Here is a 17729-nt window from a genome sequence, read left to right as displayed (position 1 = left end):
ATATACATTATTTCTTTTGGGGTTTATACCTGCAAGTGTTCAACTGGGACACAAGGTAAATCAATGTTTATCTTTTGGAACTGGCAGACCTCCTCTTTCGAACCGTAGGAGAGTCCCAGCTTCCCCACATCTTTCTCTGCCGTTGTTGTCATACAGCATCCTGGTAGCTAACAGTGTCGCAAGTCTTCTGATGTACTTACTGGCTGTGTGTCTTCTTTGTTGAGCTATCTGTTATAGCATTTGCCCATTTTTTAAGTTGAATTCCTTGCCTGAGTTCTAATAATCTTTCTAAACTTGAGTTATAAGTTCCTACCTGATAGTTAACAAAACTTTCCTCCAATTACATGTATTATCTTTTTACTCATCTTTAAAAATATGTTTTTATTTTCGTTGTGTGTATATGTGTTTGTGTTGTTTTGGCATTTGAGTGCAGTACCCCCAGAGGCCAGAAGAGGGAATCAGATTCCCCTGGAGTGGGAGTCAGGTGATTGTAGACCCCCTGATGTGGGAGCTGGGCACCAAATTCAGGTCCTGTGATAGCAAGACAGGTTCCTAACCTCCGAGTTCTCTCTTCAGCCACCTTCTCTTTTTTACTTTCTTGGTGTCTTTTGAAGCATAGAAGTGTATATTTTGCTATTATCCATCTTATCTGTTTTTCTTGTTGCTTGCGCTCTTGGAGCCCCATGTAAGACTGCTGTTGGTTTTTAAACCCCAGCTTTTACAAGACCAAGTGGATGAACTTCATTCAGAGCTAGAAGAATATCGTGCACAAGGCAAAATCTCAAGGCTCCCCTTGAAGAACTCACTGTCAGAAGAACTTGACCTTCACAGTGGTGGCATTGAACCCGACCAAGGTAAACACAGTTGCACACAATCTTTCTGGCATCTGCATTTGACCCGGTTTCTAGAACCATGCCTGCATGCAGCATTGCTAATCACTGGCATCCTGGAATCCAGGGAGGGAGAGACTTTGGCAGTCTCATTTCTTGAACTGTCTCACTTGTGGCTGGGTTTCTCGTTTCTCCTTGAGGTCTCTATAAAAAAAAATATTTCTGATTTTGATATTGCTGACTCTTCCCTCCCCGCCAGTGTCTGCCTGGTATGAAGATGATTTGGAAGAGTGAGCCAGCCACACACCACAGAACCCATAACTGGTTTTCAAAGGCTGGCTAAGCTAAATGCCTTATTTGCCTCTGCAGAACAGCAAATGAGTTAATAGCTACTGTCTGTGGCTGGGGGGAGGCAGTGAGTGGTGAGGGTGGCAGGCCTGTTTGGGAGCCCACAGTACAACGCCGCTCAGCTCTTTGCCTGGCCTGCCTCTTTGCTCGGTGTGTTGTGTTTTCGTTTCAGCAAGGCTCACGTGAATTCTGCTGCTCTCGTAGCTTCTCCTCCCCTTTGGTTCTTAGGAAGGTAGTTTATTCCTTCTCTCACCTCTACTGTAGGACCATGAGGTGGTTGGGAGGTGGTGGAAGAAGTCATGAGTCCTTTCTTCTGATCCATGACTCACTTGCTGTAGCTTATCCACCCGAATGTTAGGGTTTAGTGACAAAGAACTCCACCAACTTGGCATGGGGATGTGTTAAAATGTATGAAGAGAAAGCTCAAGGAAAGACTGTTGATCCCAGCTGCTAGAAGTCTGCCCCAGAACGATGTCCATCTGCCTTCAGGTCTTCCAAAGGAAAAAACTATTTGAGTCTCACTGCCCTGAGACATCTCTACCTGGTAGTAGATATATTTGACCTTGTGCTAGCTCAGCCCTCAACTTCTGTCCATATTTTCAATTTCCCTGTGGTTCTTCTTGTGACCAACGGAAAAGATAAACTCCCTGGAAGGCGTTGAGACTCTCCTCCCCAGTTGTCCACACCTGTACTTCTGAGCCACGCCCTATTTATAGCTGATTGTTTAAGGCGAAAACAGCCTAGACACCAGGACATTCACGACAGTCACACAACGTGTGTGATGTTGAGGGATGGATCAGACCTCTTGGCCCATGAAGTTATTCCCATAAGCCTCAGCAGCAAGGGTATCAGCCATTTATACAGTCCCTCGCCACATCACCCTCTGAATTTGTCACCGGGCAGTTTCTGGATTGACAGAAGGCTGGTTCATTTGAACAAACTCTACCTATACTATCTCCTTGCCACATAGATTTTACAGAGAGCTCACATTCAACCAACATATTCCATAGATGCCCATAAATTATTAAAAATAAGATGTTCTGCGGAGGCAGATAAGGCATGGTTTGGCACACCGCCTATATTCAGGAGAATCTATCCACCTTCCTCTTGTTGCCCTAATGCTTGAAGAGCAGAGAAGCTGTTCATGGCTTCACACATGAGCATATCTGGCTGAGAAGGATTCCTTAGTCAAGCCATACCACTCACCAGATGCTAGTGTGTGCCAATGACAGAACCTGAGGCAGCGTCCGTGGTTTCCTTGTGTTTCCAGGGCTCGGTTCTGAAGAATGCAATCCCCTGAATATGAGCATCGAGGCAGAGCTGGTCATCGAGCAGATGAAAGAACAGCATCATAGGGACCTGTGCCACCTCAGACTGGAGCTGGAAGAGAAGGTAAGCCTTGCTTCCCAGTCTCATCCTCTGGTGGCGGGGAGCCCTGTCAGCACGCCAAGTTCCTGCCGCTCCTTCCTCACAGGCCCATTCTGTGATGTGATTTTTCCCCTGGTCCTTGGTGTAGACAGTGAGAAAGTTGTCCAGCGTGTGGTGTGCTCAGCCTCTCATATCGTAATATACTAATTATAGTGTTTTTAACTTGCTTAAAAATATCCCAGTTAAAAAAACAAACAAACAAACCCTTTCTCTGTAGTACCACTTACTAGATTAGATACAACTTCTTATCCTGGCCTCTCAGTCCTTCACTATGTGGCCGCTCACCTTCACCATGTTTTGAGTTTTGGGTTTTTTCTCACATGTGGTATGTGTTTCGCATCTTTACACATGTATTCATGCTAGCGTTCAAGAGCATATGAGTGTGTCAAAGGCTGGAGATTGGCATCCAGTGTCTTCCTTGATTGGTCTCTCACTGAACCCAGAGCTCGGCCATCCGTCTAGCCCAGCTAGCCCAGGGGACCCTCTGTCTCTGCTTCCACGGTGCTGGGGTCACATGCATCTTGGACATATACATGTCACCGCGTCCAGCTGTCTGTATGTGGGTTTCAGGGATCAAGCGGAAGTCCCCATTACCGAGTGTCACCTCCTCCGCCTCTGCTTTCATGCGTTCACTTGAGTTTTGCTGGTCTCCAAACAGCTCTACCGAGCTCTGCGTGGAGCCTCAGAGGTGCTCCCCTCACCTCCCCACCTCTGCTTTCCCATTGCAAACTTAGGGTCGAAAACACTTAGTCTGTAAGGTATTCCGCAGGCTACACCAAACACAAACTTGGGGAAGACACTGTTAATTCAATGAAAGACCCTGCAGCTCCCTGGTCCGCCAGCCTATCCTGTTCAGTGAGTTCCAAGCCCGTGAAAGACCTGTCTGTGAAAAAGAATTTGGATATTGGCTAAGGACTGACATTGTGGTTGTCCTCTTGTCCCCACACATGTGCACACACACCTGCACGTGCATCTCCTTGTACACATACAAGCACACACATGCACAAACACACATACCTAAAGAAATATAAGCGGACCTTGCTTGCTTTAGTATTTTACTTCAGGTGCTCTTGAACCTTCGCTGCTTTCAATCAGAGTGAGAAATCACGAGAGTCCTGAGGGACAGAGGCGCTTGTTGCCTCCACGCTCCCTTTGCATAGCCTAGAACCCAGTCACCCCATGCGTTCGCTGTCCGGTTCTAGGTGCGCCATTATGAGAGGCAGCTGGATGAAACCAGGGGGACCTGTGAAAAGGAGCAGGCGGCCATGAAGCAAAAATACGAACATGGAATGCGCACCTTGGAGACCCAGATAAGCGACCTTCGAGGTGAGATTGCCGATCTCCAAGGGCAGGCAGTGGTGCTGAAGGAGGCCCACCACCAGGCCAGCTGCCGGCACGAAGAGGAAAAGAAGCAGCTGCAACTGGTGTTTGAGGAGGAGAAGACTCAGCTTCAGGAGGAGCTGCGGCTGGAGCATGAGCGGGAGCTCAAGGCCAGGCTGCAGCAGGCAGAGGAAAGTTTTCAGCGGGAGAGAGAGGAGCTCGCTCAGGGGGCTGCCTGGGCCGAAGAGAAGGTGAGGGACTTGACACAAAACCTGGAGCAGTCTTACCAGGAGCAGCTGCTGAGCCTGGTGGAGAAGCACACGCACGAGAAAGAGGAGCTGAGGAAAGAGCTCTTGGACCGCCACCAAAGGGAACTTCAAGAGGAAAGGTAAGAAAGTGAGGGGAACGGAGCCATCTGGCCACTGCTTCTTTTCTTGGGAGTTCCCGCCAGAGAACTAAGGGGCAGAGAAACCCATATATCAAAATCGTTCTTTAAAAGCTAATCCTGCCAGTTTTGCCTTGTTGACCGGGAGCTTCTCTTGGGGTTCCTGGAACTATTGTGATGTATGTGCACACAGGAGGGCGGGCAGTTAGAGGAACTGTACCTGTATGATACTTACCACCTCTCTGTGCTCCAGTTGAGGGCCAGGTCCTTCCTGCTTCGATGCTGTTGCTTTCGGAGAAACGCTGTTTATAAGCTAGCTTCTGAACACGCTTATGAAAGCCATTATGAAAGGCCACTTTGTGTTTGCCTTCCTTGTGTGAAATCCCAGGTGTAACCAAGAGATTTTGTTTCCCGCCTTGCTTAATATCGTGTTATTTTAGTAAATGAGAAGAAAACGCAGAAGATAGTTATTATTAATATCTGATTTATGCACCTAAAATCCCACAGTGCCTTCTTCACCCAAACGAAGAAGTGTTTGCTAGATGAGGGTGAGGTCACTGTGTCTTTGGTCATTTTGTGTGAAAGCATTGGGTTAAGCCACAGAAGTACATCCGGGAATATATAAAAGGATTTGGTTTTGTAAATTTCCCCCTACTTCAGAGAAAGGTAAGTTTTCAGATTTATCGCCACCAGCCGTGGCTCCCAGAGGAGAGGACCGCTTTCTGGTACACCTGAATCGTGTAGGATTCAGATCGTTGTAGAAAGCGGTCCCATTGTTGGCTCAATGGCCTCCCTTGTGCCTGGGAAAATGTTGGTTTGGTTCCGGAGTTGGCAGCAGCTTCAATAATGCTGTCTGTTGACCACATTTAGGGAAAAAATGGAGACAGAGTGTACTAGAAGAGTCTCTCAGATAGAAGCCAAGTCTCAGGCTGACTGTGAGGAAGTCACTGAGCGCTGTGAACAAAGTCTGCAAAGCCTGGAGGGGCGCTACCGCCAGGAGCTGAAGGACCTCCTGGACCAGCACCTGGAGGAGAGAGCCCAGTGGGAGTTTGAGAAGGATGAGCTCGCTCAAGAGTGCACGGATGCCCAGGAGCAGCTGAAGGAGGCGCTCCAGAGGGAGAAGGCAACCTCTCTCGTTCTGAACCAAGAGCGAGAGATGATGGAGAAGACGTACAAGGAACGTTGGACCAGCCTGAGCATGGAAAGAGATCAGCTGCTACAAGACCTGGAAGACCTACGGAACACTTCCGAGAGCCAGCACCGCCTCTTGTCTGACCAGATTCTTGAGTTAAAGAGAAGTCAGGAGAGAGAGCTGAGGGAGCAGGAGCTCTGCCAGACAGGGTCCTTTGAGCAGCTGGCCAGCCAGCAGCTTGAAAGGCTACAGGTAGAACGAGAGAAAGAGAGGCGGGAAATGCTAGGCAAGCTTGCGGCCCTGGAGAGCGCCCATAGAGTGAGCCGTGAACAAGCAGATCTAGAGAAGGCAGAGCTGAGTGCAGAAATCCACAGGCTTCAAAATACAGTCAAGGACATGCAACAGGCGACGTGTCTCTCGGTCTTTCAGGGTGCTCATTCCCTGGGAATGGCAGGGGAGGAGGCAGAAGGAAATGGGGCCATGTCCCTTCTCCAGCAAGGTGAGCAGCTGTTGGAAGAAAATGGAGACGTCCTCCTCAGCCTGCAGAGAGCCCATGAGCACGCAGTGAAGGAAAATGCAAAAATGGCTACTGAAATTTCCCGATTGCAACAGAGGCTGAAAAAGTTGGAGCCAGGGTCAGTGGCATCATCCTGTTTGGAGGAGCAAATGACTGAGATTTCCAGAAGTTCCAGAGAGCAGGCAGAGCCATTTTTATCACAAATAAAGCAAGGAGAAAGTACAGCCGCTAAGCATATTCTCAGTGACCTAAGAGAGCGAGAGGCCCAGGACCTGGGAAGTACGGGGACAAGCTCTGTACGGAGGCAGGAGGGCAAAAGCGAGGAGTCAGAAACTTCCCTGGAGTGCCTCTCTGAGCTTGGAAACAGTGAAGACACCAGGACGGAATCCTGGGACCTGAAGAGCCAGATCGTTCAGCTTCAGGAGCAGCTAACGGTCTTGCGTGCAGACTGCGATCGGGCTTCAGAAAGGAAACAGGACCTACTCTTTGATATCTCCGTGCTGAAGAAGAAGCTAAAGATGCTCGAGAGAATCCCCGAGGCATCTTCCAGATATAAGTTGTTATATGAAGATGCCACTAGAGAGAACGTCTGCCTCCAGGAGGAGTTGAGACTCATGGAGACACGCTACGATGAGTCGCTGGACAGCAACAAAGAGCTCACTACTGAAGTCTTCAGGCTGCAGGAGGAGATAAAGAAAATGGAGGAGGTGATGGAAACGTTCCTTAGCCTGGAGAAGAGTTACGATGAGGTCAAAATGGAAAATGAGGAGCTCAGTGCTCTGGTGTTGAGACTTCAAGGGAAGATGGAGAAGTTGCTGGAAGGAGCCCCTCTGCACTATGACAGCTACCCCTTGTGGGACACCCCTTCAGAAAACCTGGGGTTCATCTCTAATGAAAATGTGCTTGAACTCCATCCGACCCCAGAAGCGCCTACACCCAAGGTCACGAGCATGCATGTCATAGAAGAGCGCAGAGAAGAAACCAAATGCTGTGAGCAGGGAAGCACGCGGCTCCTGGCTCGAATAAAAGCACACGAAGTTGCCTGGTTCCACGGGACAACTCAGACCCATCACGAGAAGCCCAGTGTGCAGAATCAAGTCACCCTGGAGGAGAGGGCTGCTCTCCCTGGTCTCCAAGACACACAGCTTCACCATCAGGTCACAATCGCAGAACTAGGACTGGAGAAGCAAAAGCTACAGGAGCTGACTAGAAAGTTGAGGGAGCGAGTCAGTACATTAATTAAACAAAAAGACTCGCCTTCTCAAGGAGAGAAGGAGGAGGAGCTGAAGGCAATGATGCAGGACTTGCAGATCACGTGCAGTGAGATGCAGCGGAAAGTTGAGCTTCTGAGGTAATGTATGTGCCTTCTAGACCTCCCGGAAGCCTGCAGAGCACCTGAGCAAATCTAACCGCTGCCGCTTGCTGTGCCTAGAGACACTAACCCGTTAGTCTCAAGAAGAGCAGTGTTCTGGCCTTCTTCTGCTTCTGTGTGCATTAACACCTAGTGTAACCTTGTCTAGGAGGCGTCCCCTTCCACATAGTAAATCCATGTTGTCCCTCTGGAGCGTGGGAACTCAACATGGCGAGTGTCTGCTATTTAACCACGTGCGTTATGGGTGTCCATCCTTAGCCCTGTCCTAGCACTGACCTTTGGATCGACAGATACCATCAGTTCCTGTCCTCATTTCGATGAAGCATGGTGTATGTTTAGTATTAACTCACTCCGTAGCTAGCAATGCTCGACTTACACTAATATGGGAAATGTGTTGTCTGGGCTATACTTTTTTCCTTCCGTACTTGAAGTGTATGCTAGTATCCTGCAAATAGTACCATTTTATTTTAGAACACATCACTGTACCAGGGAGTTACCAGAATCTAGTACATATTCTTGAGGGACAAAGACAAGCAAAAATAAAGTTTCTCTGAACAAGTATCAACCTGACTTTATGAAATACGATCACACTTTAGTGTTCTAGCATTGCTGGGTTTTTCTTTCACTGTAAACTATTACGTTGTGTCTGAAGTATCTTAATGGTATAAAACAAAAAGTAATCCAGTTGTGAGTGTTGTTCCCTTTTCCTCACATTTCTTGTACTTCAGAGCCTAAAATACAGTGAAGAAGAATACACTGTATATTTCGTGTACCCCTTCGTTTATGTAGGACGTTTTCTTTTTTAAGGTCTCTGGGGGCCTAAATTAACGCTCACACATCTTAGTAGTGTGGCTTTTGTCTGTTCAGAGCAGGGAAGACTTGAGGCTGAGGTAAATGAAGCCAGCTGTTCAAAGCAGCCTGCCCGCCCCTGAGAAGACAACACCCAGCATTGGCTTTGAGTCATGATGCCGGTCTCCAGGCTCCAGGGCTTCCAGCCACACTTCCCTCCCCTCTTCACCCCCCCCTCCCCCATGGCTTTTAGCGAGATTCTTTCATCCCAAAAGTAGTGACTCAATATGTTACAATTTGATTTCCAAGTAGCAAGAGCCGACTGATTTAGACTTCTACTTTAACTGGCATGAAAAGCTTTCTTTATTGGAAGTTACTAGAAAATATTTCCCAAAGATGCCAGATGACTGCCATACCCTAACATTCTTTTTCCTCTCCACACTTCAGATATGAGTCTGAAAAGCTACAGGAGGAAAATTCTATTTTGAGAAGTGAGATTACTACTTTAAATGAAGACGACACCATCTCTAACGAGAAGTCAGAGGCGTTCAATGGATCTCAGGAGGAACTGTGGTAAGGCGCAGAGAGCGTCCTTGAATTTTCCAAGGGCTGAGAACTATTGACCTTCAGTGTTAAAAGCTTCACTCCTGAGTTGTGTTCTCCTTGCCCCTGTAGGCAGAAAATAGAAACTGTGGAACAGGAAAAAGCTTCGATTCAGAAGATGGTAGAAAAATTAAAAAAACAGGTAAGGAAACACTTCAAATTTCCCAGTGATCTTGACTCTGAAATTTCCTTTTTTAAAAAAAAAATTGAAATTTACAAAAATAAACAAATAGATGAGAAGAATAATATATTGTGTGTGATGGTGAGGTTGGCAGGGGAAACTCACCTCATGGTGGCTCTAAACTAGGCTGCTGCCTTTGGAAAGTCATGTGTAGAATATGTGCAGACCCTAAATGCTAAATGCAAGCTTTATATCTAACACATGTGGGAAGGTAATGCCTTTAACCCGCGAATACTAGTTTTAGCCTTTATTAATTTCAATTAATGTCAGCTCCTTCATTTTAGAAAGTTTCGGACAGAATTTCATGGATATAGAATGCCAGCAAATCTGCATATCATTTTACAGACTTATAGCTCATTCAGATGGCTTCTGCCATTCCATGCTCATTTGCTATAATCTTACAACATACACTGCAGTATGTATGGGAGGCCTATTTAAGAACATAGTCTGAAATAGTCACAAGACAGGGACATACTTGGGAAAGGAATACTTTACTGTCTGAAATAGCCAAGGTGACATCTAGAAATATATCTTGTACTATTTCAAATAAATAGTTGAGCTCAGTTGAAAAATGGGCTATAGATATAAAGGATCAATCCATAGAAGATGTAAACAAGCGCACAGGCTGGCCAGCTTCAGAGATTTAGATGGTTTAGTTTTCTCTCCTTCTAAACTCACAAAAGCTAATCATTGATATCATCCAAGAGTATGAGGAAATAAAAACTACATTGTTAAGAGTAAGCTGATAGCACCAATAGGAAGACTTTTGGGGCCTTCTGTCAAGGCATTAATGTATGTGCTTTCTTTCTAACCCAGCAAGGCCATTTCTAAACAAACACAATGAAACCAACCCAGATATGACATCATTTAGTTGTTAATAATAAAAAGAAATGATAATGACAAACATATTTCTATCTATCTATCATCTATCTATCTATCTATCTATCTATCTACCTATCTATCATTCATCTATCATCTATCTATGCAGGAATGGATAATGACAATATGGGAGATCTTTTTGCATAAAATATTCTGCATTCATTAAAGTATATACCATATGGTGGTATCTAGATACACTAAGTTGGAAAGATAACATCTATACGCTATCATAAGTGGAACAGGCCGTCTGTTCAAACATGCAATGATCTTTTTATCTTTATCTTTATTTTTTTTTTTTTTTGGCTAAAAGTAAGGTGGTATTGTGGATGCATAGAAAATGACCTAGTGGTATGTGTATCCAACTATAAAGAGTCGGGAATCCTGTGACCTGAAATTAACCTATGTCTATCTTTTTCATATACTTCTGAATAGATTAAATTTGTAATAATGAGCATATATTAGTTTTTTATCGTTGTGGTTAAGGAAGCACACAAAGGAAAATTAAACTTATTACAGGAAAGACATGCAGTAGGCCCATTCCCCACAGGAGCAGTTCTCAACCTGGAGGTCTCCACCCCTTTGAGGGGGGGGAGGCGGTCCAATGACCCTTTCACACGGATTGCCTAAGACCACTGGAGAACACAGATATTTACATTATGACTCATAAGAATAGCAAAATTACAGTTACGAAGTAGCAAGGCAGATAATTTTATGGTTGGAGTCGCTACAACATGAGGAACTGTGTTAACAGGCCGCAGCACTAGGAAGGCTGAGAACCACTGCTCCACAGGCAGAGCAGCCAGGGCAAAAAGCAGGACTACCCTGTGGAAACAGCCTTGTACAGAGATCTTTATAAACTTTACATTGCGGGGGAGAAAAGTCTCTTTTATAGTAAAAGTAGGGCAGCAATTTAAAAAAAAAAACTTATTTCAATTTTAATTAGGTTTCAGATTTAAAAATCAAAAACCAACAGTTGGATTCAGAAAATACAGAACTCAGCCAAAAGAACTCCCAAAACAAGGAAGAGCTGCAAAAACTCCATCAACGTCTGGCAGAGATGCTATGCCAGAAGGAGGGGTCGGGAGCTTGCTCCTCGGAGAGATGGGAACAAGAAAACGAGGCTCTGAGGGAAGAGCTGGACCGCTACAAACTGCAGGTAGGGTCCCAGCCACGCGCAGCTTCGCTCTCTCGGGCCAGAGAAATAAAAGGCCGTTTTTACACATAAGACCTAACGATTAAACCAGTATAGTACTGGCGCATTAATATGCACTCCAGATAAATCAGGTATATGAGGGGGCTAGAATGTCCCCCGACAAATGAAAAAGTGAGTTTCGTGAAGCATCTTGTAAGCTAGGAATAACACATTTGTGAATTCATCTCAGCTGTGATCAAAAAGATTTAAAAAAAAAAAAAAAAAAGATTTACGCTTGTGCCAGATCTGCACAGATTTCCTTTTCGTTGTTGTTTTTCCGCAAAGAACACAGGTAACAAATATTTACTTAGGTTTACATTGTACTGCTGGAGATGAGCTGAGTCTACAAATGAACATAAACAAGGGTTCTGTGCAAATACTGCAAATTCTGAGCCAATATGTAAAGGACTTTGAGCACTGAGGATTTGCAGGGGGATGGGGTGTGGGGGGAGGAACACTCCTTGGTCTGATCCCCCATAGATATCAAGAGTAAGTATGTGTAATTAAAGTGTTTTCTCAAACCACTGGGGTCAAGATGAAGGGGTTTGTGTTTGTTTGTTTGTTTTAAAGCACCTGAACAAATTGGGTAGATATTTAGGAATAGATTCAGAATTCCTAGAGATAAACCCCAATGGAAGTAGAACATAACATATAATAGATAAAACCATCCAAACACCAGGAAAACTCATGGGTGAAGTTGTCTTTAGTCACAGAAAGAAGAGATGCTGTCTCTCAGTAAAGAAAGGGGACAGGCCTGGAGAGATGGCCAGTGGTGAGGGAATGCCTGTGGTAACTCACAAGCCGTCTATAACTCCAGTTCTAGCGAATCTGATGCCTCTTCTGACCCTCCTCAATGGCTCCTGCACACTTGGGGTGCACACACATATGCACACAAGACATATAAATTTAAAATAATTTTTAAAGAAGAAAAAAATATAAGGACATAAGAAAAATCTGATAGCAAATTGGAGAAAAAAAAGCAGAAACAAAGTTTTTTTTAAAGCTTAAAATGACCCTCAAAGTTCCAAAAAGATATCAAAATCACTCGTAATTAGAGAAATGTACAATAAACAGTACTGGCATGTGATTCCTCACTTGAAAGATCAGTATCTATTTTAAACTACGGCAGCATGTTCTGTTGGCAAGACCGTGCTGGCAGACATTTCCATATATTGTGGTACTCATGCACTCGTACCATCCGCATGGAGACAGGTTTGGCACTACCCACCACTTACCTTTTGTCCAACAATCTCACTTCTGGGAATTTAACCTTGAAATACCTCTGCAGCAGTATGAGAAATCATACACACATGGCTATCCCAGCTTCGTTCATATTGGCAAAGTTGTACAAGCAATCGAGATGCCCATGTGATTGGATTAAGTGTTGAGGCTATACCCATATTTTGGGTAGTCTTATATAATATTAAAAGGATAGGAATATAACCTGTGGTGGTGGCACACGCTTTTGATCCAAGCACTCAGGAGGCAGCAGGTGGATTTCTGTGAGTTGGAGACCAGCCTGGTCTACAGAGTAAGTTCCAGTCCAGCCAGAGCTACACAGAAAAACCCTGCCTTGAAACAACAAACAAGGGCTGGAGAGATGGCTCAGTGATTAAGAGCGTCGCCTGTTCTTCCAAAGGTCCTGAGTTCAATCCCTAGCAACCACATGGTGGCTCACAACCATCTGTAATAAAGTCTGGTGCCCTCTTCTGGCCTGCAGATATACACACAGACAGAATATTGTATACATAATAAGTAAATAAATATAAAAAAACAAAAACAAAAACAAACAAACAAACAAGCAAATGAATAGATGGAGAAACATAAAATGAATGAGAACAATCAAATGAGTACCAGGACATGATGTTAATTGGGTGATGGGGTCATAAAGAGTACCAAGAGTGTGCTTCCGTGCTTGTATGTGAGACATTAGAAAAGAAACACATGTCTGCCCATTTATGCAGAGCAAATGTAAGAATGATAAACCAGGCACTAAAGAGATGGTTGCGGAGTTGGGTGGGAAAGGCATGGTCAGTGAAATGGGAAGAGAATGATGCTCTGTTGAATTGTCTCTGTACAAAGCTCTGGCTCGTATGGTTCATGTGTTCTTTTGTTTTGCTTTGTTTTCTCCCAGGTCTTGAAATTTAACCTAGAGCTTTGCAGCTGCTAGGCAAATGCTCTGCTATTGAGCTACATCTCAGCCCTGTTTCACACAATCTTTAAATATTCAAATAAATAAAGTCAGTCATGATGGGTCTGGGAATACAAAAATCGAACACAGACACTAATAGAACTGATACCATGTATACTATAACCACAGTTGGGAGAAAAAAAGAATTAACAGTCTATAACTGCTTTAATAATTGAGTCAGAAGTTATGATTCTTGTGGGCATACGAGGTTATTTTGTATATGCTAGAAGTGAATGAATAGGGCTGGAGGGATGGCTCAGTGGTTAAGAGCATTGCCTGCTCTTCCAAAGGTCCTGAGTTCAATTCCCAGCAACCACATGGTGGCTCACAACCATCTGTAATGAGGTCTGGTGCCCTCTTCTGGCCTGCAGGCATACAGACAGAACATTGTATACATAATAAATAAATATTTTTTTAAAAAAAGTGAATGAATAGTGACTATAGCATAGACCAAAGATGAGAACTATGTTTCTCAGTGTTGGAGAAGAAAGTTGCAGTGTCAAAATATAGAGGGCTAACGTGAACTATCTGATGTTCATTCAAGATCTGAGACATTAGGGGCTGGAGAGATGGCTCAGAGGTTAAGAGCACTGCCTGCTCTTCCAAAGGTCCTGTGGTGTTCAATTCCCAGCAACCACATGGTGGCTCACAACCATCTGTAATGAGGTCTGGTGCCCTCTTCTGGCCTGTAGGCATACATGCAGACAGAATATTGTATACATAATAAATAAAATATTAAAAAAAAAGATCTGAGACATTAGTACATATACACAGTATATACAGAGAGACAGAAAGAAACGTAGATGCGTTTTTGTATGGGATAACCAAATCTTGATTTCTAAATACTATTTTTCTATAAAGGCATCTTGGAAAAAATCACTGATTCTGAGGTCAAAACAGGAAAGATACAAGTTGAACTGAAATGTCCTATGGTCCCAAACAGAAAAACAAAAGTCCAAAAAATAAATTAAAAATAAAAAATTGGTGGCTTGCTGGGCGGTGGTGGCGCACGCCTTTAATCCCAGCATTCGGGAGGCAGAGGCAGGTGGATCTCTGTGAGTTCGAGACCAGCCTGGTCTACAAGAGCTAATTCCAGGACAGGCTCCAAAACCACAGAGAAACCCTGTCTTGAAAAACAAAAAACAAAACAAAAAAAAAAATGGTGGCTGGAGAGATGGTTTGATGGTTAAGAGCACTGTCTGTTCTTCCAGAGAACCTGAGTTCAATTCCCAGCAACCACATGGTAGCTCACAATTGCCAGGGGGTCTGATACCCTCACACAGATATACTTGCAGGCAAAGTACCAATGCACCTAAGATAAAGTAAAAATAATAGACCTTTTTTTAAATTTTTTTTTAAATTAAAAATAGGACAAATTTAAAAGACTCAGGCCCGCACCTAAAGGAATTCCTAATAGCCCAGACTCAAACAGTTTGATCAATGAGATACAGTATAGAATGAAATAATTATAAAATAAGTGTAATAGGTATCTGAGTATGTCGGGTCCATCCTTGACGGTTCGTACTTTCCAGTGTAGCAGCTTGTGGATTAGAAATGTTAGGCAGAATAAACAGAGATACAAAAGAAATACAGAGACAGGGGATAGTGCTGGGAGGACAACTGTTTTCCTTACACATATATACCCCAATACAAAAAGGGGGGAAGAAGGCAAAATATTGCTTTAACATGACACAAAGGACAACCAGAACGTTACTTACTTCAATACTTAAGACAGCAAGCCACTATTTCCTGAGTTAAGCATTTTGATGTTTTGGGCAAGATATGCAGCAAATACACCCTACACCACTATCCCGTAGGCAACCACTCCTTGGGTCAAACCTCCTGTTTTAAAAAGAAGGTACAGGAATAGACTTGGATTCTCTGACCTTTGGTCATGATAGAGCAGATTCACCTCTATGGATATCTTAATGTCCAAAACACCAAGTAACCACACTCTAGGTTATCTTGTTTGTAGCTGCACCTGTCATCAACAACTTTTTAAAAAAAAAAAAATTATTTATTTATTTATTTATTTATTATGTATATAATATTCTTTCTGCATGTCTGCCTGAAGGCCAGAAGAGGGCACCAGACCTCATTACAGATGGCTGTGAGCCACCATGTGGTTGCTGGGAATTGAACACCACAGGACCTTTGGAAGAGCAGGCAATGTTCTTAACCGCTGAGCCATCTCTCCAGCCCTGTCAACAACCACTTTGAAAGAGTAAAAATAAGTTCAAAGTCTCTGTTCTTTAGTCAAGGTGGAACAGGACTCACATCGGTGGGCCCCCACATATTCCTCCCTTTTTATTTTATTTAATAAAGTCTGAGCTTCTGCTACAGGACAGAGAACTGTTCCTGGCTTGGGGGCCCTTTTTCCATTTTCCAGACTTACCCATCATTGGTAAATACATTCCATTATGTATGTCCTATCTTAGAATGTTTTTTGGGGGGGGGGGGGTTGTCTTACCTGTCTTTGACTACTAGCCTCTGTAAAAGAGGGTTAAGAGAGAATACATCTCGAGGTGCTGCTACCTCTGAGCTAACTTTCTGTGTTCACCAACACCTAGATAATCATATGCAATGCAAGCAAATAATGCTTTGTGATATACATGTTCCTATGGTTGCAGTATCTCCTGATAAAAGAGTGGAGGATGACCAGAGGTGGAATTGCTTCTTCAGATTGGTCTAGGATGTCTTTAAAAGTTTTCAGTTGCAATCAAAATCTAAATTTGTCTTATCAAACACATCAAATCTAAGGACTCATTTGCAGTGTCAAAATTCTCTCGGACAAGCTCTAACCTTTTTTTAATCAGTGACATCTTTATAATGAATTAAAGCAGTTATAAACATTAACAGGTCGATACCATAATTCTAGCATATAAATTCACAATAGACACACAATTTGTCGAATCACAATTCTCTTAAATCCATTCTAATCAAATGACAAGAAGAGGGTTCTGTGAGGGGTGAGCTATGAATCTTTTTCCTCTCCTATAGCCCAATTGTATTGCTGCTTCTCATTTTCAAAGATAAGTCTGAACTGTCCCAGTCTCTGAGCAGCTACAAAAACGTATAGGTTATTCCTCCTCATTTCCAAAGAGGGGCTTCAGGTCCTCTTTGCCTCCATAATAGTATTCCATTGCTTTAACAAGTCTCTTTCTCCCAGAGGGGAAATTTTCTGAGGACTCAGTTCTCAGGTCCTATTATTTCAACAGCAGATTTAACATCATACTGGCAAAAATGAGTTCTGTGTCTTAAGATATAGTATGGATAAACTGCCAAACATTCAGTTAGCATTCTTGGGCCATCTCCAAAGTAAGACGTGAGTACATATTAGCATTGATTGAATAAACTAACAGGGGAGAAGCAACTGCTCTTTCTTATAATATTTTATAAAAAAAATGCAGAAATAAAGGAAGAAAACAGAAAGTCATCCTTAGGAAAACCCCAAGTGATAATTATTGCAGCCTGAATGTACTGGTAGACACTGAAATGAATAACCAGAAATCCAAGGAAAGATTTCAACCACACAGTGCCTCTCCCAGAATAAGGTAGCTTTATAGTAGAGGAGCATGCAAAGACATAGATCAGTCATTATACCCATGCTATATACATGGGTAGCCTTGGAAGATAATTTGTTTAATTCATTGAATATAAAGATAAATACCATTGAGCTGATGTTACTGTTTCCTTGGATTGCCTTCTGGTGAAGTTTCCCCAGCCAATGAATATGTCTGTTATATGCCTGATATTTTTCTTAGACTTCCACTTTAGTGGCTTCTCTGGAGGCAGAGCTTTCTGAAGTTAAACTGCAGACTCACATTGTGGAACAGGAAAACCTCCTTCTCAAAGACGAACTGGAGCAACTGAAGCAGGTAAGCATGCGCTTCCCGAGTGAGGAACGACGTGTACTTGATGGTGTGTTGTCTCCAGCCCCCAAAGGCCCTTTGCGCTGTGGTTGCTCAACCAGCGTACTGCTTCAAGCTGAGGACTAGAGTGCAAGCATGTTTATAAAAACTCCGGTTGCTAATTCTCTAGTGAAACAGCGTAGACTCCAAAGTTTTCTTACTATGAATCCCAAATATTTCAGTTTCAAAATTTTGTTGCTCTTATTTTCTCCCAGACAGATGAAAAAGTAACATTAGTTTGTCTTATAAGATGGGAACTTTCTGGGTGCTGACTTCCAAAACTCTTCTTTGATTTCTGGATACCCAAAGGAAGCTGGTCCCACCTGTGTCCTTTCCTTGTGGCAGGCGTGAGTTGCCTGGCTAGGAGGATAAGATCTCCAGTGTCCTCAGAGTACACGCTCTCCCACTTAAAGTTTGACTTGTAGAGTTTGGTTTGATGTTGCCTGCTTGTAACTTCAGTACTCAGGAAACTGAGGCAGGAGGATTGTGAATTCAAGATCAGTACAGGCTACATGGTGAGGCCCTGTCTCAAAAAATTATTGTGGTTTTAGAAGGTTATTTCAGAGTTTCAAACAAAGACTTAATTTTAAATATAGAAAAGGATGTGCCTCAAAAAAAACTACAAATGAAATATTGTCCAATTTTATTTTT

The 17729-nt window shown here is 43.5% G+C and overlaps 1 protein-coding gene across 6 annotated transcripts in view; it reads left to right on the top strand.

Moving 5' to 3' along the window:
- Nin (ninein) overlaps window positions 1–17729 on the top strand; it is a 101386-nt gene that overhangs the window by 62654 nt on the left and 21003 nt on the right. For 5 of the 6 annotated variants that reach the window (XM_050153652.1, XM_050153654.1, XM_050153651.1 and 2 more), the window contains 8 exons: window positions 716–854; window positions 2449–2570; window positions 3809–4314; window positions 5182–7311; window positions 8569–8694; window positions 8797–8866; window positions 10728–10940; window positions 16932–17045. In XM_050153652.1, coding sequence (XP_050009609.1) covers window positions 716–854; window positions 2449–2570; window positions 3809–4314; window positions 5182–7311; window positions 8569–8694; window positions 8797–8866; window positions 10728–10940; window positions 16932–17045 — 3420 coding nt within the window. The remainder of the gene's footprint in view (window positions 1–715; window positions 855–2448; window positions 2571–3808; window positions 4315–5181; window positions 7312–8568; window positions 8695–8796; window positions 8867–10727; window positions 10941–16931; window positions 17046–17729) is intronic. The other variant, XM_050153656.1, reaches the window with a different exon arrangement.

The sequence above is a fragment of the Alexandromys fortis genome, unplaced genomic scaffold (genome assembly GCF_014885135.2).
Source record: "Alexandromys fortis isolate MF-2015 unplaced genomic scaffold, M_Fortis_MF-2015_v1.1 scaffold_82, whole genome shotgun sequence".
Taxonomy (NCBI): domain Eukaryota; kingdom Metazoa; phylum Chordata; class Mammalia; order Rodentia; family Cricetidae; genus Alexandromys; species Alexandromys fortis.
The sequence above is the reverse complement of the archived record's forward strand: the minus strand, read 5'-3'. Positions and strand labels throughout refer to the sequence as shown.